This window comes from Miniopterus natalensis, chromosome 15 (genome assembly GCF_054644295.1).
Source record: "Miniopterus natalensis isolate mMinNat1 chromosome 15, mMinNat1.hap1, whole genome shotgun sequence".
NCBI classification, from domain to species: domain Eukaryota; kingdom Metazoa; phylum Chordata; class Mammalia; order Chiroptera; family Miniopteridae; genus Miniopterus; species Miniopterus natalensis.
Window position 1 is genome coordinate 48,676,168 of NC_142095.1, and position 27,303 is coordinate 48,703,470.

Here is a 27,303-nt window from a genome sequence, read left to right on the forward strand (position 1 = left end):
TTATTTTAAAAAAGCAAATCATAAAACAAATTACATATTAAAGTACAATTTTTAGAAATTTCTAGCAACAAAATATGCATGCTTGGAAGAGTGTTAGGAGTTTGTATACTTAAATGGGAGTGCTGTTAACTTTTGTGTGATAGATTATTGATAACTTAAAATTTTTCCTATTTAAATCTTGAGTTTTCTACCTTTAAAAAATATGAATATGTTTCTTTATAAGTAAAAAACTAATACAAACATCAAAGTACTTTAGTCCTAAAGGTGCACATGAAGACGCCACCAGCCTTGGTGAACACTGTGATGATGTGTTAAATATTAGTTCCCTCTTTCCTACTGTCCTAATTTCTTTCACTCCATGCACCTCTTTTAGGGGAAGCTAATTTCTCTCTTGATTTAGACATGAGCGTGTGATACAGGTTTAAGCAAAAAAGTGTGATCTTTTCCGTTGACCACGGTGCCTGGCTCAGGCTGTGAGCACAGTGAAGCCAAGGTGACGTGAGCGGTGGTTTGCGGGGGCCACGGGAGGGGCTCTTCTCTGCTTACCCGAGAGGCTTCTCAAAGCCACCCTTTCTCTTGTCATTGTGCAGGTAAAGAAGCACCGAGTCAGACAGCTGTTGGCAGCCATGGGGGGCTGCCTCAGAGCGGAGCCCCTGAAAGGCAGAGTGAGTCGGACGCGGGCTGGACTCGGTGGCTTGGAGCTGGATGGGCCCCTCTCCGGAGGCGAGCCCACCTTGCACGGTCCGCCTGCGAGGGGCGCCCTCTTCATTTCTTACTCTAGTCTGAATTGTTTGTGTTTGTTGTTCTGTTCATTGTAACCGAGCACAGTCTACCTCCTTATTTCTATGTTCTTCTTGTCCTAGAAGGTTACTAACTGGTCATTTAAGATCTTTCTTCTAGGTTACTGAAATTATTTCAGGTGACAAGTTTTATTTTCCTTGACCTAGTTGGTATATCCTAGATCTATACTGTCCAATGCAGTATCCACTAACCGTAGGTAGCTATTTAAATTTAAATTAGCTAAAATAAAGTAAAAAAATGAATTTCCTTAGCTGTGCTAGCCGCCTATCAAACCTTTACCAGCCGCGTGCGCGCAGTGGCTGCCGTGCGGGCCAGCAGGGTAGCGAGCGTTTCCAGCACCGCGGGCAGGCCCACCGCCCTGGGCTGAGAGCAGCAGAGGAGGGGCGCAGGGAGGAGACAGCCTCAGGCGAGGAGACTTGTCCTCACTGGGGGACGGGTCTCTTCCAGCTTCAACATAATGGAATTTAAGTGATTTCATTTGATTTTTAACATTTGTAGATTTTTTTTATTCATCAAAACTGAGCTGTGAGCTTTGCCATCAGGCCATATTTGGACATCAAATACTGAGAACCAGGGCTGAAAATTCAGGACAGTTTAATATTTTTGTTGCAGCAAAAAAAATCCAACATAAATTCAGTAGCAGCAAGGTATATGGGTTTAAACTAATATACTGGCCAATTTCTTTTCCTTACTGTCATAACAATAAACTCTCACAGAACAAGGTGGTCACCCGAATAAGTGTCACACTTCACAAATGCATGCTACTGGCTAGCAAAAGAGCTAGCAAAGGCTATTGGGGGGCGAGAGTGCACAAAAAATACTGACTTATAGAAAAAGAGTTCATTATGTGTGCCATCTTGAGAGTGCACTCGTATTTTCTTTTGGTTCATTCATTATTATTCATTTATTCACGTGAACATTTGACTGCCTACACCAGGTAGTATACAGTATAGGTTTGATTTTGAAGATATACATTGAACAAGATGCTGGTTCTCATTGCTCCTGGTGATTCTAGTAAGGAGATAAAGCAGGTAAGAAACAGTAATTCCAGAAGCAGCTCATTACAACGTAATTAAGGATACACAGATGATATTCTGAGAGCTGTGGGAGTGCACACCATGGTGACTTGGCCTGGTTTGGAGCATTAGAGAGGCTATTGGGGGAAAGTTTCCCTGTCTCATTCAAGGACCAAGAAAAGAGAATTGTAGGAGCCAAGAGTGACAATATTTGTAAGAGATGAGGCTAGAAAGTAGACAGGGGCCATAGGTCATACAATGCCCTGTCAACTACTGTTGTACATTTGGGCTTTATTTTAAGCTTAGTAGGAAAGCACTGAGAGGTTTTTAAATAACAGGATCAACATACACCTCAAACATATTCCCTGTGGCTGCGGAGATGGGCGGGAGGCACACTCGAAGGCAAGTGGACTAGTTAGGAAGGTGCTGCCGTAGTTCGCGGTTCAGGTGAAAGGTGGACGGTAGCCGTGGTGGTGACTGAGTGGACAGGGACGGGGGAAACAGATCTGAGGCGTGCAGGGGAGGCCCGGTGAATAGGAAGGACTGGTAGGCGGGAGTCCATGCAGAGGGAGACCGCAAAGGGTCTTCATTTGTGCCTTGAACCAGCGAGTGGGCGCAGGGCCATGTCTTAGAGCGAGTTTGGGGGACAGTGACTATGAACCCACTTGTGGATCCAAGAGTTTTATAAACCAAAGAAATCATGTCATTGCTTTTATTATCATCAAAGCAGTCATTTCATGACCTTTTTGTGCTTATATGTTTATACTCTTGTAATAAAGCGACCCCTTGATGTCAAAGCAGTAATTTATTTGCCACTTTGATTAGAGAGAAGGTGGTGACGCTGTTACGTTTCCACTTGTTGTCTGTCTCACTTGGGGAATAAAGGGGAAAGTGGGCAAACAAAGGAGCCCCTCGGGCTCTGCCCCTCTTCTGCGGGGAGCAGCCGAGATCAGCGCAGAGGAAGCGCAACCGATGAAGCAACTGCGGGGAGGCTGCTGGGGGTGAAGGATGAGGCTCCCGCGGGAGGGGTTCTTTGCTCCCAGCCTAAGGAAAGTCTTGTCTTCCATTTCCCTGTTTTCACGGTTACTGAAAATCTGCCTTATATATTCAGGCCCGAATTACAGCCTTGAGATCACCAGCTTGGTCGGAAATGACTTGGCCTAAGCTCATTCTCTTTCTATTAATGATTTTTATTTTTTCCTTGATCAGTAGTTTCGGTTTTTTGTTTGCTTTTGTTACTCTTTTTACCCCGTGGATTCTGTGCAGTTTTAAGAAATAATTGTTTTCCTCTTTGCGTCTCCTGCCGGGAAGCTTGGAGTCTCACGGCAATGCCTCCGCGCCGCCCGACGGCCTGTGTTTTGGGCTCAGACGCGCATCAGGCTCACCTGCTTCGCTTACTTGCCTCTTTATGTTTATCACGTGAAGTTTATTATTTCTTTCTCATTTGTCTGCCTAGAATTTGCTTGCTGAGAGCTTTGGGAGTTAAGGATGAGGCTGAATTGCAGTCCTTCCGCCTTCCTAGAGGTGTGACATGAGTTTGGTCTCGCAGCTTCTCTGAAATGCTCATCCACAGAGCGGGGTCCGCTGCCAGACAGACTTACGAGCACTTTTATATTAAATGAGACGCTGCATGTGTGGGCTCAGCCAGGGAGTGGTACATAGAAAAGGTCCCTCAAAGTATCAATATAATAGAATCCTCCTCATTATTACATGACCATCAATCCTCATCAGTGTTATATGTTATTATTATAATTCAGATTTTCTCGTTGTACTTCATCTGCTTCCTACGCATCATTCTTTTCCAATTCTTAGCTTAAATATATTTTGAAACCATGCAGGGTACAGGGTAAAGTGTACATATGCACCTTACTTAGGCCCAAAGGGAAGACTGACAATAGGGATGCTGCTGTGTGTCTGGTGTGGGGCACGAGCTAGGTGGGACCCCGTGACAGATGCGGGTGTTTCAGATGAGTTCTGGAAAAAAGGTGATAGAAGGTAAGTGATTTATGCAGTTGGACTTTGGAAAAAGATGCGGCAACATCATTAATGAGCCAAGGGAAAAGGCCTATTGCCATCTCATGATCAGGGATTTAAAACAGCCGTTGTCAACCAACCGATGGGCAGCCCCAGTTACCACAAAAACAGAAACTGGACTTCCAAGCACAGGGATTAGAGGTAAGGCGCTGCGACAATGGTCCTTTGATCCACGCCTCCATTTACATGAGTCAATTAAAGGGAACAAGGAAAACATCAGGGTTGTGAAATCACAATCAAAATGTGTTATTTCAAGAAATACTTAGAACTGATTTAAATGGTGTGCATGCTTATCAGCCACTTTAGTCTGCATTAGACTGAAAGTTGGCACGTTTCTCATTCCAGATGTAATTTATTTAAATTCTTCTAGTTGTTTTTCAATTTAGAAATATGCACAGACATAAAATCTTGTTCGTCTCATTTTTTTCTGCACATTTGTGAATTAAAATTAGCCAAATAATTAAGTGGATTGTTCCTAAACTAAACTAAAGATGCCAAGGAATGAGAAGTGGGGTAGTCATGGGAATGAAGGATTTCTTGGTGGCACTTGGGCCTTGATGCAGAATTCAGGCCCTCCAATGGGTTTCCTAAGTCACTTAATACTACAAAGTATAGGGTGTCCCCCCCAAAATGTATACACACACCTCAAATAATTATAAAGGCAGTGCTTATTAAAATACATTTCATTTTTAAAATTGAGCTATCAGCTATTAAAGTGTATATACATTTTGGGGGCGACACCCTGTATATGTGAGTGGTTTTTTTTCAGACTTTCATGATTATTTGGAGAGATACAGGGAGGAGCCATACTCCACAGAATATATTTTTCCACTAAGAAATCCCCACTAGAAACTCCTGTCCTCAGTGCTTTCCTTTCTGAGCCTCTAATGTGTTTCTCTCTGTCTCTGCCTCTCTGCTCCTGACTAATTTTTTTCTTCCCTCCAGGTTTCCTCCCTATGACATACTTTACCCTCCATTCTTCCTCTCCCTGCCTTTTACTACGCTGGACAATTTGCTGAATATTCTTGGTTATTTAAGTATGCTGAGTGTTTCAGCTTTCACCCCCAATTATTTTCACTGAACCTTTCTTACGAATAAATGTGGGTTTCTCTGTAGAAAGGAGTTCTGGTGATTGGGATTTTCTTTCTTTTTTGCATCCACAAATGTGCATTTGCATAGATACTGTATTTGAAATGTGTACTTTTAAGGGTTTAACGTGGATCATGGTTTGAACACCCAACTGGTTGAGGAATTTTGAATTAATGAAGCTGGATGGGCTAAAACAATGGTGCTCTGGCCTTTTGCTTTTTGAAATACTGCTGCATAAAAAAATGGCTGAGCAGAGCACGACCATGGGCAACACAAGTGATCAGCTCACAGCTCCTGGCTTATAAGAACAATTAGAGACTCCAGCTGCAGTAACCAATGCTTTGGACTTATCAGTGCTCTAATCAAGAATCTCAATGGATTTCTATTGCAGAGGCTCTGGGAAGGCAGGGACTAGGTGTGATGCTTACACTGCTATCTCCTCAGAGCTCAGAAAAGGGGGCGGGACATAAAAATTTGTTTAATATATGGATAATACAAGTTAAAATTTTCATCAGTCAGGATAGACTTGGTCATGCTGTAATAACAAATAGCCCCAAAGTCTCAATTGCTTAAAGAGCAAACTATTCTGAATTCATTATGAACATGCATTATGGGTTGGCATGGGGTAGGAGCCTCTACTCCTTGTGGTCGTTTATAGATCAAGGCTAAGAGTGCAGCTAGTCCCTGTTCAAGTGGCAAAGAGAGATCTGAGGGGTTGTTGCTTCAACCACTAAATGCTCCAGCCTTACGGCAGTACCATCAGTTCTGCTGACATCTCACCGGCTGAAAGCTCCATAAAGGATCAGGAAGCACAATCCTGCGGTTGCCAGGAGGTAGAAAAGCCCAACTACCTTTGAAAGATGTGAAAGTAGTTTCACTTCCACCTGGGAGAATGAACTAAGTTGCCTTAAATGTCAATATGTACCGATGCTTCTATTATTAGGACAAATGTTAATTCAATGCAATACAATAGACTACAATGTATTTGATAGAAAAAAATGTAACCGTGTTGATATTCTTGTTTTATTACATATATACAGAGAAAGTCACTTAAACCTGAAAGGGCAAGGCTTCTTTCCAACACTTTTTTTTTTTTTTTTAATTGTAATTTTCACTTACTAGCTCTATTACCTTGAGTAAATTTCTTTTCTTTTCTTTTTTGGAAATATATCTTTATTGATTTCAGAGAGATGAAGGGAGAGGGAGAGAGAGAAAAATCAATGATGAGAGAAAGTCATTGATCGGCTGCCTCCTGCACGCCCCCCGCTGGGGATGGAGCCCCCAACCCGGGCCTGTGCCCTGACTGTGAATCCAATGCCACCTTCTGGATCGTAGGTCCATGCTCAACACCTGAGTGATCCCTGGCTGGGCACCTTGAGCAAATTTCTTAATCTCCTTCTCCCCCATCAGGTTCACAGTTCATGAAATGGTGACAATAACAATATGTATCTGGGTTAGTAAATAAAATTAATAAGGGGGTTAATAAAAAGGGTTGAGTTACACCTTACAGGAAACACACTATAGGGAAGTGCCAGCACATGAAGTCTTAATAAACATTAGCCGCTGATGATGTTTTATTATTTTTGTCTTGATATTGCATATTCTGTGTCAACTTTCTACATATATTCACCAATACAGCAACAATGAACCACAGAAATGGGCCATGCAATACCAACTGGAACTCTGGCGTTTCTGACTTATTTTTAACTGTAAGATTAGTAGCTTACTGTTATCTTGAAATTTGTTATTGGTAAGGTTTACTAAACAGTTGATATGTTACAAAGAGCTATTACGTGTGCATTACGCAACGAGAAAGGCCAGTGGGAAGGCTGATGAGCCTGAAGGGTCCCTCACTCCTCATTGTTTGTAACACGAGGAAAGATAGTGGCTTCCAAAGATTCATTGCAGCATCGAACCTTCTTTATGATGCCTGCGAAAGGCAAGAGTATTCTAGAGCATTTCAAAAGGTTTTTGAGGGAGGAAATTATAAGAACTAACTTGATTTTGAAAGTAATATGAAAGACTAGGCAGTGTAGCCTATGGCTGTGGAGGCACATTGATCACGTTCTCTGCCTTGCCCCATGCATATACACATAGTAGGTGCTTTATAGGGGATTTGTGAAATAGTTGAATGAGCATTTTTGAGAATCACGGCTAGTGCAATCTGTAAGTGACAACGAGGTCACCTCACATGCATCGTTGACGTTTAGGTACGATCCAAACACACTTGATTTCCAAAGAAGCAAGTGTTCAATCTGTGGTACCAGAAACAAAATGTTGAACTTCTGAGTGCTTCCCCTCCCCATCCCCACCCCAGCACGTTATTTGAGGAAAAGGGACATTTAAACATATTGCTTTCAGCACATTTCTTTGTCAAAATCCAGTCTTCAATGCTGAAAATGGCATATTTCCATTTATTAAACAGGTTAAAAAACTCAGAAGGTTTTTACTTGGCTTATGCATATAAACATTTATACTGTATCCCAGATATACCATATCTCCAGGTTTAGCTGCCAAAACAATTGAGAGACTTAAATTTATACACACCTACTAATATTTTTGGTTAACTTACCGGTTATCAGAACATTAAGGGGTTAGAAATGGCTCATATTTCACTTTCCCACTTACTGTTGTAAGTCTAACGCCCATTAACACTATCAATATTTTGCAGAATGCTTTTTCCTTTTGTTTCTCTTTCCCTCTTCGCTCGTTTGGCAAATGAGTATTATTGGTAACCCTCTCCCCTCACATACCAGGCGACGCACAGTTACAGGGCTGCCTGAGCTGCGGGTGAGCGAGTGGGGGGGCTGCCGTTCCCGGTGGCTGGAACAGGGGGTAGTGTCACTTTAAGACGTGTGGGACTTTACAGAGGAGGGGTGTATTGAAACCGGCTCCTGCTACTTACAGCACCGCACAGCAGCCCGGCTCCTGCATTTTGATGCCTTACTCTGCCCCGAATGCACAGGAGAGGGGACGGTCCGTCATTAATTATAAACTGACTCTCATCGGGAAACTGCACATTGTCTCACCAGCACTCCAAAGGGCTCGTCAGGCAGAGGTGATGCCAGGGGATGATTTAAAGGTGAAAATGACAACGTTTTCACCCCTCAAACCTTGGCTCCTTTTTTGACAATACAGTCTGAATGAACCGGTGTCTCCTTTCTTGTGGAAATAGCATCAGAGGAGAAAAACCTATCTTTTTAATCCTGATAAAGAAGACTATTGGGAAGCTCTCTTTACAAACATCTCGAATTGTGGCACAGATGGATTTTAGGAAGTGTTAGAGCTTTCCAATGAACACTAATAGAGTGCTCTGCTCTTGGCTGGATTTTTCAGGTAAGAAGCCCCTTTTAAGGATTTAAGATTCGGAAAGCAGATGTGTAGCCTATTCATGGTCCCTGGAGAACGCTGTGGGGCTGCATGCATTATTTGGGGGAAAACACCTCTTAACACAGAGACGACCTCTGGGGAAGAGTGAGCCATGGGAGCGATATGTAGGAGCCGTGGAAGTGATGCTGAGAATTAAAGAAAGTTACATGGAAAAAGGCAAGGAAGGGGAGTCCTGCAGAGGTCAAGCCACCGTGATCTCTGAGCGCTAGGATCCGGTGGGGATGAGAGCGAGGGAGGCAGGCACCGGGAAACCGTAAGTTTCCGTGGTGGTTCTGAGGCTTCTTTTCAAGTTTAGATTAATTCCTTCTGCATTTTACCTGAAATTCACAAGCAGTCAGTGCCTGCCACAGTCACCTCTGTTTTGTCTTTCTACAGTTTTCACGGTCTTTTGAAAAGGCCCCCAAATGCATTCGCTCAGGATTCACAGGAGGGGTGTCGCTATGTATCTGCTGAAGGGAATTTATGCTACACTGATAGTTCTGGAGACAATGAGGCTAAATCTGCTGTGTACAAAAGTAAACAGTGGGCAGCGAAAGTAATTACAAAGTGAATGGTCCATCTGAGTCTCAGACAGGGGCATCAAGAGCACATGCTGTTGGAAACAATGTATCCTTACTTTGCACTTAATTATGGTTGTCACCATTTGTCTATTATACCCTAAAACCCTTCTTAAAGGCATCTCTCTCTTAAAACCCATAAATTATCTTGTATTATGTCTGTATAGACACACACACATAATGTATATTTTTGCTTTCTGAACATTACAATTTTTGAAAGAGTACCAATTTCTATGACTTAAAGAAGCCACAATGGGAGGTCACTAGCAGGTTTTAAATGTATAGTTGAAATAATTGAAGTGTAGGATTTTACAGTGGAAAATTAAAAAAAATAAAAATTAAAAATAAAAGATCTTGGTTCTAAAGCTCTCTAAGAGAAAAGCATATACTTAGCTGGATTCCTGTATAGAAAATGCTTCCATATCCCTGGCTGAGTAAGGGAGATGTTTCAAGTTGATTAATTTGGCAATATGAAATGCAGCAGAAGGTGTTGTTTGAGAAATTGGACAATATGTAGCGCAGCTGAGCCTTTGTAGCTCTAAGATCCTTATAGGTGCCGATAAGACTGTCAAAGTTTCAGCGCCTGCGAAAAGGTGTATGTTCATCCATAAATACACACACCACCTGTACATACATATTCATCAACACTATACAACAAATGCCACAATGGGATCTGAGGAAGCAAAGCAATATTGTAAATGATGGCTTGCTCTATGGTCGAGGCATAGATCTTGCCTCTGAAACTCCTTCTGGCTGAAGACAATTTCTTCTGATTTTAAGTCCAGCCGAAAAGACAGATTCCATCAGGAGATTACAAAATGCCTCTGAGAAATGATTACTTAGTTTAGAAGCTAGCACAGTGATTAAAAATTCATGACTGTAGAATTAAAAAAAAGAATCCGCTCTTTCCTTTCAGGCTTGTGTCAGACTTGCCATGAAGTTAGAATGGAAAGGAGTCGGCAGCTTTTCAATGCCTGAAACAGCTAGAACTTAAAGATCACTGTGTGAAACAGGGTGTTCGGTTTCGATACTCTGTTTCAGACTGCCTTAGCCACAGGCAACCTTTAACTTATTTTTGTTTTTTGGCAATCCTTGGAGTCCGTGTTCCTGAATTTCAAAATTGAAGTCCTGATCTTCTAGAGAGTGCTTTGCTTCAATCCCACCTCATGGCATGACCTCTGCTGGGTCATTTGTTCTAGTAGCAAAGGGGCATGATGTCCGAGACCCCCCTTCTCTCATCAGCAGAGCTGACTGAGCTGGGGGCCTGAAGCTGGGGCTAATCCTCCCTGTCTGATGTCCTCCTAGAGCATGGCGATGGTCTCTGCGATGTCCTGGGTCCTGTACCTGTGGATAGGTGCTTGTGCAATGCTGCTCTGCCATGGAGCCCTTCAGCACACCTTCCAGCAGCACCACCTGCACAGACCAGGTAAGCAGGCCGGTTCCTCGCAGCCTCCAGTCTCACCGCCGTCTCCCTAGCAGATTGCTAAAGGCAGGTGACATGAAGGGCTATGGTCTGGGCAGCTTGCCTCTGAATTCCAAGACATATTGTTGGCTGGATGCTTTGGGAAGAGAGTGTTTACTAAAAGAACTTGGAGGTATTTCTATTAACTTCTCAAAAATGGGGTTTTCTCTAAGAGTCAGCCCCTCCCCCCCCCCACATACACACCTAAAACACAGGAGTCCTTTGTGTTTGGATACTTTGGTCAAAACCAAAATATTCTGCAAAAGGTGGGATAATTTTCAAGACGAGGGTTTTTTAGGGGACAGAATATGATCTTTGCAGCTGATCAAATGATGTGTGTGTTCTTGGGAAGCGTTTTTTCTAGTACAGATACTATCCTCTGGGTGGATGTGTGGCTGAGGGTTTTGTGGAAATGTTGGTGCCAAAACTGACTTTGGAAGTAGTTTGTCAATGAAAAAGAAATTAAAAAGTAACTTACTCTTTCTTGTCTGCCTTAATCTGTCTCCGCTCCCTTCACCGCCTGCTGGCCAGCGTGCTCCGCGGCTGCGCCTCCCTCTCTGGGCAGTTTCGGGGACAACTTCCCTTTAGCCTGATTTTTTTTTTTCCTGTATTGAATTTTGAGTTCCGAAGCATTTTGCTTTCTTGGTCTGTTCTTTCCCCGTTCATGGCCTCGCTGAAATCTGGGTGTCCTCCCTCCTGCCTCTCCAGCTTTCTGGTGACTGCCCCCAGCTCGATTGTCCGTACAGCCTGGTTCTCGGAAAGGCTTCCTTCCATTTTCGGTTTAGCTTCAGCCTTTGCATCCATCTACTGCGCTCTCCACCTTCGCCCCGCCGGGCCCCCGCCGCCCCCGCCGGGTCTGAGCCCCCGGGACCAGTTGCGCGCGATCGCGGGCTCCCCAGGCCCCAGGCCCCCGCCCCCTCTCCGGTCCTGGGCGGCCTCCTGGCCTCCGCCCTGCTGCTCCGGCCGCGCGGTCCCGCGCCCCCGCCTCTGCCTCCGGGCTCGGCAGCGGCCCGGGCACCGATCCCGGGCTCGCCCGCGGCCCCCAGCACCCCCGCCGGGCGCTGCCTGCAGCTGGGCAGGGTCCGGGCGCGCGGGCGCAGGCGGGGTCCTCCGCGCGCCAGCTGGTTCCCGCAGGGGCGGGTCGCCGCGGGACGGGGCTTGGGGGCTGCCTGAGAGCCGGGCTGAGGCCCGCGGCTGCCTCCGGGCCGCAGCCACCCGCACCCCCACGCCCCGGGGGCGGAGGGAAGGCGAGGGGCGCAGGGGGGGCCCCCGCAGGCGGGCCTGGATCGGGCTCCGCCGCCGGGCGCGGGTCCTGAACCCGGAGCGGACGCCGCCAGACACCGAGGCTTCGGTGCCCAGGTGCAGGAGCAGCAAACGGGGCTGGGGAACCCCCACATTGCGTCCAGTTGATCACCAATCTGTTTGGGCGAAAATGTCTTTGACTTGTTACATAGTCACGGAAATAACGCGGGAAGTCCGCATTCATGGGCACACTGAACAATAGAGAACAGAACAAAAGCAACTGTTTCAGTCCGGCTCAAGGTTAATTCCCATTGTCTGGCTTGATCCTTACAGTCAGGGGACCCCCCCCCCCTTCTCCTCTGCCTTGGAGACGAAGTTCTGAGGGACCGGGACAGCCTGAGACCGCACAGCCTGCTGTCGGGGGCAGGCCGGTCGGGCTTCAGCCGGAGCCTGGTCCCCAAGTGCTGTCTCTCCGTGCAGACCATAGTCTTGCCGAGTAGCCCCTGGGGAATTGGGAGCCTCTTGGCCTAATTTGTGAAAACTTTCAAGGTGCGTCAATCCATGACTCCTTTGAACTGCACACCCATTCTGAGCGGAGCCCGTGGCCGAGCTGGTGGGTGGTGGCCCACGGCCGTGGCAGAGCTGGGGACTGGCCGTCATCGCTGCCACTTAACATCAGTGACCTGCCCTTGGGCAAGTCACTTTCTTCTCTGAGCTCAGTTTCCCCTTTGGGGATGTTGTGGGGGTGTAAATGGCATAACATCCTTGAAAGTGTTTGTGAATTGTAAAGCTCTTCATAAATACCAGGAATCACGGACATCATCCCACTTAATAGACTGAGACGTGTTAGGGACCTAGGTGACCAAACTTTGCTGTTCACACATCTAGTCCATGCACATAGTCAGGTCAAAAACTTGGCTTTTACTCTTACTGTTGTTTTTTAACTGTAGGTACATGGCTAGAATATATCACCCAATATGATGTGTCTTATTTTCCGCTCTATGCACACAGTCCCGAAAAACAGTACAGTTTGCAATGAGCTTTCATGTACACCGTCTCCATTAATCAGTTAATCTTTGAGATTTTTTGGTGAGGGGTTATGTCCATGCTACTTGTAATAAGTAAACTTATGTCTTTATGAGGTTTATTATCAACATATTATAATTTTAAACTCAGAAATACATCATTAGGTTCTGACAAATAAAACTCAGTGTTAGTTTTCTCATTGCCTACCCTTAGAAGTTGCTTATCATGACCAACGCATGGTGTTACACCATCCATCTGTGCTTCAAATGCCCAGGAAACTAGCACTGAAACCAATTTCCACCCCAAGTGCTGATACATTTGAGACTCATTTCAGATTCATTGATGAAATGAAGAAACTATAAATACTTCTTTCTAGATACAGAAAGATTAAAACAATATTAAATTGAAAGTCTAATGTAGCTAATATGTTTATTCAACTTTCTTGGGTTTTCAAGAATAGCTGAAAATATTAAAGCAATAGATCTTGGACATAGCAATATTCTAGATTATTTCATTCAGAGGAGTCTTCTTTAACACAGTCTTCTGTTTTGATTTTAAAAGTAAATGTATGATTTTTGTGATGAGAGTTGGGATGTTTCCCTTTGTGGTCTTAAATCTTCAGGGACACTAATGAAATGTGTATGAAAACAAGAGAGAAATCAGGCCAGTTCTCTGTGACAATCCACCTCTAAATGAGCAAATAAATAAACAAATAGCTGGATAAATGAGCAAAGAGGAAAAACATAATCTCATTTTCTCAAATCAGTTAAAACAAGTGACATGATGAGAAAAAATGAGACCCCAGCAGACCCTGAGCTTTGCCACATTTGCCTAAGCTTGAAAAATTGTCTCTTTCATAAAGCAGGAGCCAGCGGACACCATGTGCATACCAAGTATGCAGGAAATGTGAAAAATGACAGATCTTTCACTCAGGCCCCGCACGGAGGGAGAGCCAGGCCGTCCAACACCTCCTCACCTGCTTGGGGCGGGGGCCCCGCACGGCTCTTACCCGCAGCCGCTGTCCCCTGCGCAGCGAGGCTGGTGGCGCCCTGGTCCCAAGCAGCCAGTCTCAGCCTCTCAGGAGCTGATCCGCTGCCCGGCAGCCGAGGGGAGCCTGGGGCGCTGCTCCCCTCCTCAGACTGTGCCCCTGCCCGGCACCAGCCAGCCGGGGCCTCCCGAGGAGATGGTTAGGGATTTGGGCCAATTTCTGCTGTCAAAATATGAACCCAGGGCAGTGTTTTTGTGAGGCCACGAGTTTGCAATGTGTCTTCTCAATGCAGTGGGTTTGTACACAAACAGAATAAGAATATGTGAACTAGAACACTGACTGATTCTAATATATTCCCTCAGTGCTTCCGACTTTTCGTGCTTACAGTATTAGGAATGCACCATTTATTTTCAGTTACTCACTAGTTAAGGAAGATTAAAACAGTCAATCAAATGAAAGTGAATTTTAAAATTACACAAATGAGTAAAATGTGCTATAGATTAACACATTTGTAATTTCAATAATTTAACATTTGGCTACATTGCATTTTTATTTTGGGGCTAATGCAGGAAATGATAACAACTTGAAGAACACTCATGCCTACTTTATGTACAGTACAGCGATCAGGAGGGCACTGCATTTCGGAAGGCAGACAAACAATGAAACGTGAAAGTGGTGTTCCTCCTTCAGGGGGTTAAAATAGCTTCCACTCCTGCAGCCGCCAGTGGCTGGGTAACAGCTGAAAAAGGGTGAATGGTTTGCTACATGTAACTTCCTACCTTAGCATTAGCTCTGAATATGCGAATTGTGACAGCAACTTAAATGGTTACTTAATTTCTAATGTGAGGGTGTGCGGGTGTGTGTGTGCAGGGTTGTCCTTGAAACTTAATAAAATATGGATAATTTCAAAATACTTTGGTGAGAAAAGATCCTTGAGAGTCTCTAGTAATTTAAAATTATATAGATAAATTACATGAGACAAGAAGCTATAAGTGCCTAATGAATCATTTATTCTGCAGTCACTGCTATTTTATTGACAGGGATGTAGGGAAATGATGTATAAAAAGATTACTCTGAATAGAATCGTTTGTGTAACTTACACTTGGCCTGATTTAAAGCCATATTAAGCAAACTATATATTTAGAGGTATTCATTTATGGCTTAATTATTACATACTGAACATTACCATTCATTTTAAAGGGTGTTTTTTAAATTAAAATATTAAAAAGCATTGTTGTGTGCTTCATACTTATTTTTTCCTCATTGTTCCACGTTACTTCATTGAAAGCTGCTGAAGGCACATGCACGAGAATGCCAAGATACATTGCAACAAAGAATTGTTGTGTAATTGTAATATAAAAGGAACAGAGCAATAGCGACAGCAGACTGGCTTTTCAAGAACTTGCACTAGTGCTAGGTCGCCGAGTGCAGGGAACTGGTGTAAAGTTTAGGGCAGACGGTTGTTGTCTGCTAAAGGTAGTCATCTGTTTGATAATCCTGACCTCGTCCCAGGGTCAGAGTGCAACTATGAACATTTGATAAGACCCCCAAAATTTAAAACCAAGTTAGAGATGCAAATAAATATTTTCTCTAAATCTCATGAACTTATAAGAGAATCATTACAGTACTATATAAATGTGAACTCAACTCTATGGCCTCAATTCACAGTTAAGGAAAATAGATATAATACTGCACTACAAACAAATATTTAGAAGTTGCACAAATGAACGTTAGCCTTCACTTGTTAATTTCTTAAAGAAAAGCCTCTTCCCATTTTAAACTCTATAAAATTCTCAAAGCTTGAGTGCATAAACAGGTACAACATTTTAAAAAAACAATTTGGCAGTGTCTCCCTAAAGGCAAACTGTGCAAATCCTAACGCTATTCCATTTCTAGACATTTATCCCAACAAAGGGATTGGACACGTATGAAAAGATATATGTTAAGGTTTAGTTACTGCAACAATTATTTTAATAGCAAAAAATTAGAGGAGAGTTTAATCTCCATCAAAAGTGAGCTGGTAAAACAACTCATGGCACATCTGCGCAAGGGGGTTCGAGGTAGCTATTGCAAGGGATGACGTGTGTCTATATGCACCTGTGTCCAAAAAGTCCATCATCTACTGCTGAGCGAAGAAAACAAGAAACAGAATAGTCAGCACAGGAATAATTTTGGAGGAAAAACATCCTTGCACATGCATAGAAATGCCAGAAAGGATATTAACATCCTTAATACGGTGTTAGTTCGCTGCAGTGAGAGGACTAGAGTAATTGAGCTTTTCCTATAATTCATTATTTTTAGACTTGTTTTAAGTGTGGGTATATATTGCTTTGTAATAAAAGGCTCAAAATGTTACCTAGACATCATTTTATGGTAAAATTAGAAATATTATCAAACAGTATTTCCAGTGTAATGAACAGGAGGAAGTAGAGGTAGGAAAATCTCAGGAAGCCCCTTTCTTTCCGGGAGCGTCCAGCGGGCGGTGTTGCTGGTGCTCTAGGCCCTGAGGGGCTGCCTGGGGGCCGCTGGGCAGCTCTCGGGGCTGTTCTCTCGGAGGCCTGCCGGACACGCGAGTGTAAGGACGTTCCCGAAAGATTTGCACATAGGAAACCTGGTTGTGATTAACTTAAGCTTCCAAACTTTTTTTATTTGGTCAACATCGAGAGTGACTGTTCACATCACAAACGTGTTGAGGAGTGTGGCCAAGGTAACCCTGGCGTCCTGCGCTAGTCGTCTTTTTATCTCTCACTTTTAGTGGGAAACTTGGCATGTAGTAGGCGCTCAGAAGATATGTGTGAAATAATGAAGGAAAGAAGGAATGACTGTTCTGGTCCAATCTTAAACATCCCCTCGTTAGTTAGGACCCGCCGGTGAGTGTGTGTGTTTAGTTTGGAGACAGAGCAAATGAAGAGTGATGTCAACATCAGGCCGTCAGTATAACTCGTGTGGGCCTTTGCAATATCTGAGTAGATACTGGACTTCACTCAGTGTTTGGCAGCTATTCCATTCATCAAAATAATCCAAAGAATATACTTACAAATGTAGTAAAAATTAAATCTCTATGGTTTTCAGTCACGGCATGATTTTTTTTCCCCTAGAGATTTAAAATCTTGGCCTTGAGGGACTGAAGAGAAAACTCACTTAGCAAGTAGGGAAAGGCTTTTTGCTTTCAAACCTTTTGATATCAAGAGAAAAATTCACTTTATCTTTGTAACAGTGAGAACATAAACACTACACAAGCATTCTTCCTTTCTGTGGGGTAAAGAGAAGACGAATCTGTTTGTTTGTTTAATCTTCACCCCACAATATTTTTTCCATCGACTTTTAGAGAGAGGGAAGGGGGGGGAAGGGAGGGAGGGAGGGAGGGAGGGAGGGAGGGAGGGAGGGGGAGAGACATTGACCTAAGAGAGGCACATCCATTGGTTGCCTCCCACTCACATCCAACCAGGGTTGGGAGTCGAACCTGCAACCCAGGTACCTGCTCTTGACCCGGAATCAGACCCTGTACCACTGATTACCCCAACCAGGGCAAGTGGATAATTTTTTTTTTTAACGATTTGTGTAAATTAATCGAATTCTCAAAAGATAAAGTCCTGAGAGCCCTTAGGGGCCCTCTTAGCCCACTGTTCCCTCTCCTTCTCCATCCTTACATAATACAGTTGCAGAGAAAGAAAAGAGAAGTGATAGTATCAGTGACTTTCTCTGGGAAGATGGACGGATGTGCTGAGGCATCTGCCTGCTTGTGGAGCGATTCGTCCTTCGTGTGGGGAGGGGGCAAACCAGTCCTCACCGAGGGCGGGAGGGAGGGGACCTCCTGCATCCTCAGCGGAGGTGGCTGTCCTGCTGGCGCACTTACCTGTTCTCATCTTCATTACACCTCATTAGCCCGTCTCTTCTGGGGGTGCTCCAGTTTCCCCAAGAGGGACCCCGAGCTAGCTGAGTCTGTAGACGCCCTCGAGGCTGTTCTGGTTTCCGCTCACACGGTGAACAGGCTGAGTCGTGAGCTTTGAAGCGAAGACAGAGGCCAGGGCCCAGGTTTAGACGGGCCTGCACGGTGCGGGACAGGCGCCCAAGCCCCTGGGGTTGACAGTGTATCTTGGGTTAGGGTCAGTAGGCAGCCGGTCATATGGCCCACGAATACATATTGTGTAAGTGTTCAGTAAATATATTCTGGTCAACAAGCAAGAGTTCCAGATACGCACTTTAAAAATGACAATACCAGCAGGCGAGCAGTACATTGCGCCTTTTTGATGCCTAACGCTGAGGGGAGAGACCAGGGAAGGGGTAGGGCCCTGGAGCTCTCGCAATCTCACTTAAGGAGCCAGCTGCCAGGCTCCAGGGGAGAGGGTTGGGAGGCACCCGCGATGCTCACACGGAGCCCAGCAGGTCCAAGGAGGTGCCCACGCCTTCCACAAACAGCAGGAATATTCTGCCAAATAATGAACTATAGGAACTGATTCATTGATTTTATCCACTTGATAGAGCAAGATTCAGTATAAAATCACCTTTGTATATTTAAAAAAACCTTCTGCTAAAACTGTTTGAAAACTTTCTGGATGATTGTATTGATGAGCAGCCAAACACCTTCGTACACCAGGCAGGTAACAAACTGATTGGATGGGCCGGAGGACCAGCCATTACAAATGCTGAACTGCGCCAACTAAAGAGCATGTGCTTGTGTAGGGGGCACAAGCCATCCTCACTGCCCCGAGACGGGCTCAATACGGCAAGAGCATGCAATATTTTCAGGTGAGCCCGAAACCAAAGGTGTTGTGTGTGATTTCCCTAATCTTGTACGTGCCAGGTGGGCCGAATGAAACTCGACTCAGGGCCCGATCCCACTAAAGGCTGCCCGCGGTGACCTCAGGCGAGATGACCTCCAGCTCCAACGCTGAGTGATTCCTGGGAATTATCAAATCCTTCTTGCAGGCAGGGCGGGGAGATGCAAGGCAGGGGGGCCCGCCAGGAATCCCTATCGCACCTTCCTGCCTGTTTGCAGTTATGCCCGTGGTCCAGCCGCAGCCTGAGTTATACCCGACCTGCTGGAACACTGGGTCTCTGAGCCCTTTGTCTGATGCTAAGTGGCCTCAGTGGTGTCTGATAAAACAGTGAGCATTTATAGAATGACGCCAATAGCTTAAGCAGAAGTCTCATTTGAATCTTCCTCTAGATTAAGGTTTGGGAGAAATACTAATTTGCAAATGTAATAAAACAGAAGGAAGCAACAGGCATCAGAATGATGCCTAGATATGCCCTTAACGTAACACTTTATTGAAACTTTCAGCATCTAGTCTAAAGTCCACTAATAGGTTGTCAACTTACCTTAAAACCCAAAGTTTTTTTTGCCATGGTTCTTTTGAGCAAGTGACCTAAGATTTCATGTGTATTCGTTTTGCACATGAAAGTACAGGCTACAGAGCTGTGACACACCAGGTGAGCTATGACTCTACTGGAAATGACATGTAACTAGGCTGGCTGAGCTTTCTTAGTTCAGTATCCTACCAGGAAAAGGGCTCCCAGCTCTTGGAAACATCACCGAATGCCTGCCTGCAAATAGTTCCAAGTCATGAAATTCGGGGAAAGGACAATGTATCAGTGTATCCTGAGTGCTGTTTGAGTTGTTAGTGATTTTCAGTTACAAATGAGTGTGGGTCTAACTTCATCATTATCAATTAAGTTCGCTGTGAACTGCTTGGTTAACCCTATAGTCTGTAAGGACGCCTATTTACATATTTTGGATTTTCAATTTGCTGGAGACTGAACTTTAAGACTTTCCTGAATTGTGGTTCACAAATGTTTCATCTGTATCCTTCCTGTAAAACATGTATGTGCAAATCAGCCTCACACTTATTTGTATGGTGACAAATAGGTACAGCCTCTGAGCCTGTGCAATGTAAGTCTCAGGGTAAGTAACGTTTTATGGTTATTTCTGTGTCCATAGAGCACCATTTATAAAATATGAGCATGTTAATAGGCTCATGCTGTTTTATAAAAGTAATTAGTGATTCGTAAATGTATCCCCCAGGCACTGGTTACCTAAATATTCTCCCCTTGGGAGGTGGAGGGTGGGAATTTGCTATTTCACTTCCTCAGCGTGCCCTGGTCAGGAAAGTTTGAGCACTGCCGCTCTGTGAAGAAATTGTAACTAGAGGCCAGTCCATCACAGAACTCTGAATTTTAAAATATATGACAAAGCAAAATAATAAAAAATAAAATAAAGCCATTTTCTGAAATAGAAAGATAAGGTATGAGACGGGAGAATATGCCATTTGGATGCCTCCTAGATGATGACTTATTAAGTTCAATGGCCTTCGTGGCTTCTTATATTTCTTTATCTGATGAAAATGCAAGATGCCATGTACAGACATGTGTTTAAGAATCTAGGTCACTGGGTGAACATTTGTAGGACAACATTTTTGACAGCTACTTCCAAGATTGTTTAGAAGTAAAAGCAGATTTATGGCGTCTGTGTGCCAATCTCCTGCCCTCTGTCTGTCACAGGCCTGGGCAATCAATCAAGGTGACTGTTCCCACAGCGCCTAGATGCCACTTCAGAATCTCTCCCAGTTCTTCTGCAGGCGGCACCTGTTCACTGACTGACACTGGCACGCAGTTGAGCCTGTGACCAGCCCTGCTGTGACTCACCTGACCGACGTTCTCCAGAATCCCTCTCCTACCCCAAAACGCGTGCCATGCAGCCTCATCAGGAAACAGGGAAACGGGCCGAGCTGCGCTTCAATTCCAATTTCAATGGCAGCTCGTGTCTAGTAACTGCTGTTCGAGGTAGTGCAGCTTTAGACAATTCCGCCGACTTCTGAGAGTCGCAAAGCTTCCTTTCCATTTCTTCCAGAAATCTGGACCCTTTCCCTCCCCTTCTCTAGCTGTGAGTCTAGCCTGCAAGCTGCTTGTGATGTGAGCTCTAACCGAGAGCTCCTAGAGCAGGAGGCGATTCATCCTGAGCAGAGAAGATCTGGGAAACCCTCACGAAGGGGGGGATCCTGGGCTGGGCTTCGGATGTTGGCAGAGAGTGAGCTAGTAGGGTGGCTAGTAGGGTGGCCTGTTCCACTAAAGGGAAGGGAACAAATAAAGGCTTAGAGGCAGGTAAGGGGCAGAAGGGCGGGGGGTGGGGTGGGGGACTGAGTTGCCATAGGCCCTAAACTAGTTAGACAAACTTGATATTATTCCAATTAAAGATGAAGCAAGATTTTTTTCTCTGTTGCTGTTTTGTAATCTAGTATGCTCACAGAGCACAGAAGGAGAGCTGGGTAAGAAGGAAAGAGCCCCAGTATCTACAATTAGAGTTTCTATGAAAAGCAACTCAGTTAATTAACAAAATGCAGCAACAGCACTCCGGCCAGACTCTCCGAGTCCCTCAAGGACTTGCACACTGCTTTCCTCACCAGATCCTCAGCTCTGTGAGCACGGGGGACCCAGCATCCGGCAAGCCTTCCACGGTGTCTGGGGCACGTGGTCAGGGCCAAGTAAGTGCTTGCTGGGCGAATTAAAGAATGAATGGCCTTAAGTATTTAATGTTTCATTGAATCCTTCCAATAACCTTGCAGAATGTTTTTCCATTTTACCGATTAAAAATGCCTTGAAGAAGAGATCATTAACTTTTTTGAGATCATGGAGTTTGGGGGGTTAAGTCGGGTTTCCCCATCTCTGAATAATGGCTCCGTTTATTGAGTCTGTGTTGTGCACAGGCCTTGACACAGGCTGTTTCTTAAGGAGTTCGATCTGTGCCACAACCTACATGGTCGGTACTGTGACCTCACTGAACAAAACTGCAACTGTGGACAAGAATGATAAAGCCGAGAGGAAGCTGAGGCTGTGCGCCGACTCCCTGTCTGGTGCTCCTTCCATCACAACCAAGTCCTGCTTTGAGGAACATCAGCCAGCGAGTGCTGGTCATTCTAACTCTCAAACGTCTCTATGCTGAGGGGCACAGTTCTCAATTTGTAGGCAGCTGTGTCTTGGGCACGTAGCTTGGCCATGACACGCAATCATTTCGAGACCTGTGGCTGAGCAATGCTTTAGTCTTAGTTTTCTGTGCCCACCGGCCTGGTGGAAGCATGTTTTCTTTTCTTATTGGAGAAACAGCACCTCATTTTTGAGCATTTTGTATAGGCTATTGTCTCCCAACACATTATTGTTATTATTTTTTAGAGTTTGGAGGCCCTTTTGTTCTCCAGGCAAGAAAGTAGCAGCATAGGATAAGTCTGCATTTATTAGACTCCTTCACACTGGAAGAAAATTCTCTGTAACTGCAATTTAACTTTTTGATAAGATTTTTGCATTTATCATGTTGAAACTTTATAAATTAACTAGAATATTGCAAAACGGGATGACCTTTCCAGTAAGTGGTTTGATCATTTGCAACAGTGTCTCTGCAAACATCTGAATTTTCTGTCTCTCAAATAAAACTTTCTAGACTTATGGCCCAATAACATGTTAAGTAGAAATTGCTTATATAATCAGACCTGATGTCACCCTTTGAAATTTTTCTTATCTGCAAAACAAATGCACCCCTGTCCTCTGAAATATGCACATGGCCAGTGATGGCAGGTTCCTGACACACAGCTCACTCTTCCTGGGGTGACGCCCTTGCAGTCCTTGCTAATCAATGGCACCTTTTGTATTTCAGCCCAGCTTTAACTTCTGGGTCTTCCAAGCAGTGCTCCAGTCACGGAGTTGTTCAAAGAGAGAGGAATGATTTTAGAAACAATAAAACAAGCACCCTCAGAACCACTAGGCTGCGCTTATATGTAACTGATTCCCCCTCCAAGTGGACCATGCTACTCATTTAAAAATAATGACTTATGCCTGGCTGGCGTGGCTCAGCAGCTGAGCACCGACCTAGGATCCAGGAGATTGAGGTTCGATTCCCAGTCAGGGCACAGGCCCACGTTGCGGGCTCAACCCCCAGTAGGGGGCGTGCAGGAGGCAGCCGATCAATGACTCATCACTGATGTTTCTGTCTCTCTCCCTTTCCCTTCCTCTCTCTGAAATCAATAAAAATATTTTTTAAAAATTGACTTAAATGATTAAGCATGTTGATACACATAAAGTACTTAGAATGATTCCTGGAACAGGGTAAGGACACATCATACGTGTGGCAACTACGTACATCATTGAGAACTGGATAAAGAGTTGGCTGCTTGCAGGTTTTTTACCTGACCTCACCCTCTTTGTCACCAGTGACTCTTGGCCAAGTGGTCATGGGGTAAGAGCAGGCTGGTGTACTAGTAAAGCCAGAGTTTATATCCCAACTCTACTTTATCACACCATTACCTCCAAGTGTGGGCAATTCAGTGTCACTCCCTGCCTCACCTATGAAGTGGAGAGTCCTGTTCATAAAATCCCCACCTTCCAGGCTCACGTGGGAAATGGAGACGATGTCTGTGCTACACCTGCCACACAGTAGGTGTCTAGTACTTGGCATCTCACTATATTATTATATAAATACATGAATGTCAAGGCAAAGCTGGTAGAGAAGGACTGCTTGATACTAACACATTCACCCATCATATTTTGCTGTATACAAAGAGTGCTTTTAGAAATTTTATAACGGGCTTATTTACTCACTTTATGAACACATCTGAGTAATTTTCCATGTGCTCAGAAAAGGAGATGGGGATTTTATGGCTAATCTCCACTCTGGGATCCCTAATGATCAGCCTTGAGTTCTAAGTCAGTATGAAGAGGTCAATACTTTCAGTATCTTTCCTTCCAGAGCACTCTAATCAATATGTTTGGTAGAGTCTGCAGGGCCCTAAATAATAGGACAGTTTGGTTGATTGATTTAAACCTCCGGCCAATAACTTATTAATAGGAAACTGTCCAAAAATTAGCATCAACCAAAAAGTCAGCATTGGTGCTTCGTGATTCTCAAAATGGATTATAAATCTATTATAACTCTATTAAAAGAGCTACTAGTCAAATGAAATATATACCACTTATCAATACTTCTTCAGGTGTTTTTTTTTCTTTTTATTAACTGTGTTGTTCTTATAATAACCCATTAACTCTTTTTCATAGGACCCAACTACTAAAGAAAGAAAACCAACTATATACTGATAAACAGATCACTACCTAAATGTCCATGGGTTGCATCCCAGGGTCCCATTTTTGTGTACTTCTATGTATACCCCATATTTCTGCTCTGAATACAAAATGATATCTTTGCGTGCTAAGGATTGCCCAAGTATCACGGTGTCTAATATTTTGAACCTTAGCAAAAAAGAAAGTCCTGATGTTTCTTATGTCTTAAGTCTCTAGGTAATTTGTGTCAGCATGAGGGAAGAGCCCATACAGATAGAAGGCTGGATTAGAGACATTAAAGATGATGATAAACTTGCAATTAGTGTTTCAGAGTCTCTTAAAAACAGGCAAGAGCTCCCCACTGAAGAGGTGAAAGCCTTAGAGAAGCCCTGCAAGTTATTTGATAAGACTCTATCTCTTTTTTACTGTCCTCATTAACATACTTCAAAAATGCTGTTAAGTGTTTCTGGTGAGCAGAGGATTGGAGTAATTTTACAGTAGTGTAAAGAATTTATTACAGTCTTTTCATGAGTCTATTCATATTCGGTTTGACATTAATAGGTGGGCAAAACAAACCAGAGTTAATTGTATTTAATTAAATTGTTGAAAACAGGGTAGTTTATTATTACTGTGAGCTGGAGTCCCTGTTGATGTGCTTGTTGTGGGAACGAGAGCCGGCGCCGAGTTCTTTCTTCTGGATGTGGGGCTCTTCACCCAGAGGCAGCAACGCGGCAAGGCTCATTCAAGGAAGCTGGCTCACAGCGGGGCACTTGGAGGTGGAAGCTTCAGAGAGTATTTGTAATCTCATAGCCAGTGTCAGGCAGATACGGTGGGGCTCCTGCCAAAGCCAACATCCCTGGTTTTCTGCTGTGCCTCCTGAGGAGCTCCAAGGCCGTCTGTCCATGCCTTTTGCCTTCCTTAGAATGTGTGTGGGGGGGGGGGATACGATCTTGGCCAAGGCTTTCATTAAAAATATATATTTCAAATGAGACCTGAAGAAGTAGGAAAGGCTGTAGCAAGACTTAGGGCTGGATTTAGGGCAGCAACGGATTCGAGGCAACATTAACAGCGTTATGAAGACCTGGAAGCAGAAAGGAAGAAACATTAGAAACATCTGAAAAGGTCAGAAGATCAGGAAAAAGGCACAACTTTGACATGGATTAATGAATGTGCTTAAACACTGTTTTGAAGACAGCAGGAGATAAGGAGTGGAAGCTGACATTGGAAGAAAATAATTAACTTAGCACTCCTCAACTGTGTCTAAGTTTATACCTGGCGCTGTGTTAATAATTCTGTATTATTTTGTTAATCCCTACTCTCAACACTGTGAGGCAGCTACTCTTGTTCTCTTATTTCTACTGAGAAGGGAAATAAAGTTCAGAGAGTTTAAATAACTTGCCCAAAATGCAGAGTTAAAAGAGGTGAAGCCAGGTTTTGAACTGGGGTAATTTGGCTCCAGATCTCATGCCCTTAGTGACTATGATACTGAAGTTCTTTGCCTCTGCCAGTATCACTAGTGTTAGTTGTGATGGACAGTGTTAAGATGGAAATAAATGTACTTCAGAATAGGCCGGGCCAGTGATTTTCAACTGCCTTCAGCTGCAAGAATTTCAAAACACGAAACACCTGACTATTTAGTCAGGGTCACTGACCTCTTTTCCCTTAGACTGTCAAATAAAACGATGACAACCGCCAGCACAATAGCCATCTGGTGAGAATGAATCAAAGTTATACCTATTTTTTGGCAGATCAGCAAAAAATACAATATATATTTTTGGTGGGCCACAGAATTTGATTAATTAGTTTATGTGCCATGAGATGAAGGTTGAAAATTGCTGGGCTACGCGATGCTGTGGCCCCCAATCAGCTTCGAAGCTCAGTGGCTTGAGGCAGTAAGAGCTCTTTCCTGCTCCCGCCCTGCCCACTGCGGGGGAGCGGGCACGTGCCCCACGTTACCTTCAACCCGCAGCCAGGGGCGGCGTCTGTCTGGAACAGGCCTGACCGCTCGTCACGACAGAGAAAAGGAGCCTGAAGGCTGGGGGAGGGCAGGGAATCTCCTCCCACCCTTCTACGCGCTTCTGGTTGGAATAATAATCACATTAACGTGAGGAAGATTAATAGGAGGAAATGACCAACTTTATCACGTATGTACCTACGGGGGTTCCTAAGAACAGGGGACCCAGGGACAGATCAGGCAGTTAACACACGCCACCGTGAGCTAAGGGCTTCACAGGCAGCAAGGCGATGCACATGGAGAAGGAAAAGGAAATGTTTGAAAAATAAATGTCTGCTGAGCCGTCCTTAGCAATGGACACAGAGAAGACTTTGATCAGAGGCCTTCTTGGACCCCTGCCTGTCACACACGGGCCACATTAAACTGCGCTTCTCTGTAGCGATAGCTCCCCTCCTGGAGCAGCTCCTCTATCTACATTTTTTTAGGCAGTTAGGGGGAAGGTCAAAACTTTTTCATGAGTCTTTTGTTTCTGGAAAATAGCAAGCTTAAGAGAAAATAACCAATATCTTAAAAAGGCATATTTGGGGGTGGCAAATTCTGCTCTGCCTCAGTCTCCCCTCTGAAACTTCAAATAAGAAGTTTCACAGTCCAAAAGCTAAGCTAGTAGATCGCTCCATATTTTGTTGACCCAATTACTCACTTCTTAGAATAAGTCAGTTTCGTTAAACGGTTGCGTCTCCTTTCCGGAGGTGGTGATGCCGGTGGGCACCCCAAAGAGGCCCATATTGTGTAAGCAAGCAATCAGGCCTCTAATAAGAGGCATTTCTCGTTACGGACACAAAGTTACAGGCCAGTGTCTGTGTCAGAGAGCTGCCAGGAGACGATGCCTGGACGCCAGGCTTGAGGAATACCTTGCAGCGTCACGTGCCGACGATGGCACCGGGTGTTCAGGCAAAGCCTTCAGCAGCTTGCGCAGCGCTGGGCACGGGCTGGCCCAGCACGAGGTGCTGTAGCAGCGTCTCTGAAGTTTCTATCAAGCTTGGCTGTACTTGGCATGCTCAGGGAAAAGACGGTCTTAGTTTTCAGTGATTCCAAGTCAAAAGTGAGAGGAAATTAGACCTATTAGTTTAGAAAGTAGCAAACAAATATTTGAGAAAAACTAGAAGAATTCAGGATCCAGTCTAGTTTACAGTTAATAACAAAACCCTCAAGGAAGTTAACAAAACTAGAAGTTAGTATATTATGTATATTATGTGTTATATATTATAGTTTCTATTGAAAATATAACTTTTCTCTCTAAAATCATCTATATTGTACCAAAGATAGACAAATTGAGACTCATTTATTTGCAAAATTAGTCTAGTTTTAATAAACCTGTCTTGGTATTTGTATAAATACAAGAATAGCACTTGATAATTTAGGCTCTTAAATCTGTTAGCCATCAGGTTTGCCTGCGGTCCCTTTAGACTTGGGTCAGTTCCTCTCTTCTCAAGGTTCCTGGAACATCCTGAGGTCCCTGAACCTGGCAGGAAGTGGCTCTTCTGACTCACCTGATAAGTGTGGAACCCCCGTAAGCAGGCTGTTTCTCCGGGGGGCTTTCTACTGGCTTTCATGCATCCGTCAGGCTTCCTTAGTGTTGTCCGGTCATATCCAAGCCTGTGCATGTCTCAAACACAACATTCCAGCCAAAGCCTTTGTGATAC

At 44.3% G+C, this 27,303-nt stretch overlaps 1 protein-coding gene across 2 annotated transcripts in view; it reads left to right on the top strand.

Annotated features, from left to right (window-relative positions):
- Positions 1 to 10,195: 10,195 nt before the first annotated feature.
- The window catches only part of TAFA1 (TAFA chemokine like family member 1), a 468,377-nt gene continuing 451,269 nt past the window's right edge, over positions 10,196 to 27,303 (top strand). For both annotated transcript variants that reach the window (XM_016204201.2, XM_087824673.1), the window contains exon 1: positions 10,196 to 10,313. In XM_016204201.2, the coding sequence (XP_016059687.1) occupies positions 10,196 to 10,313 (118 nt within the window). The remainder of the gene's footprint in view (positions 10,314 to 27,303) is intronic.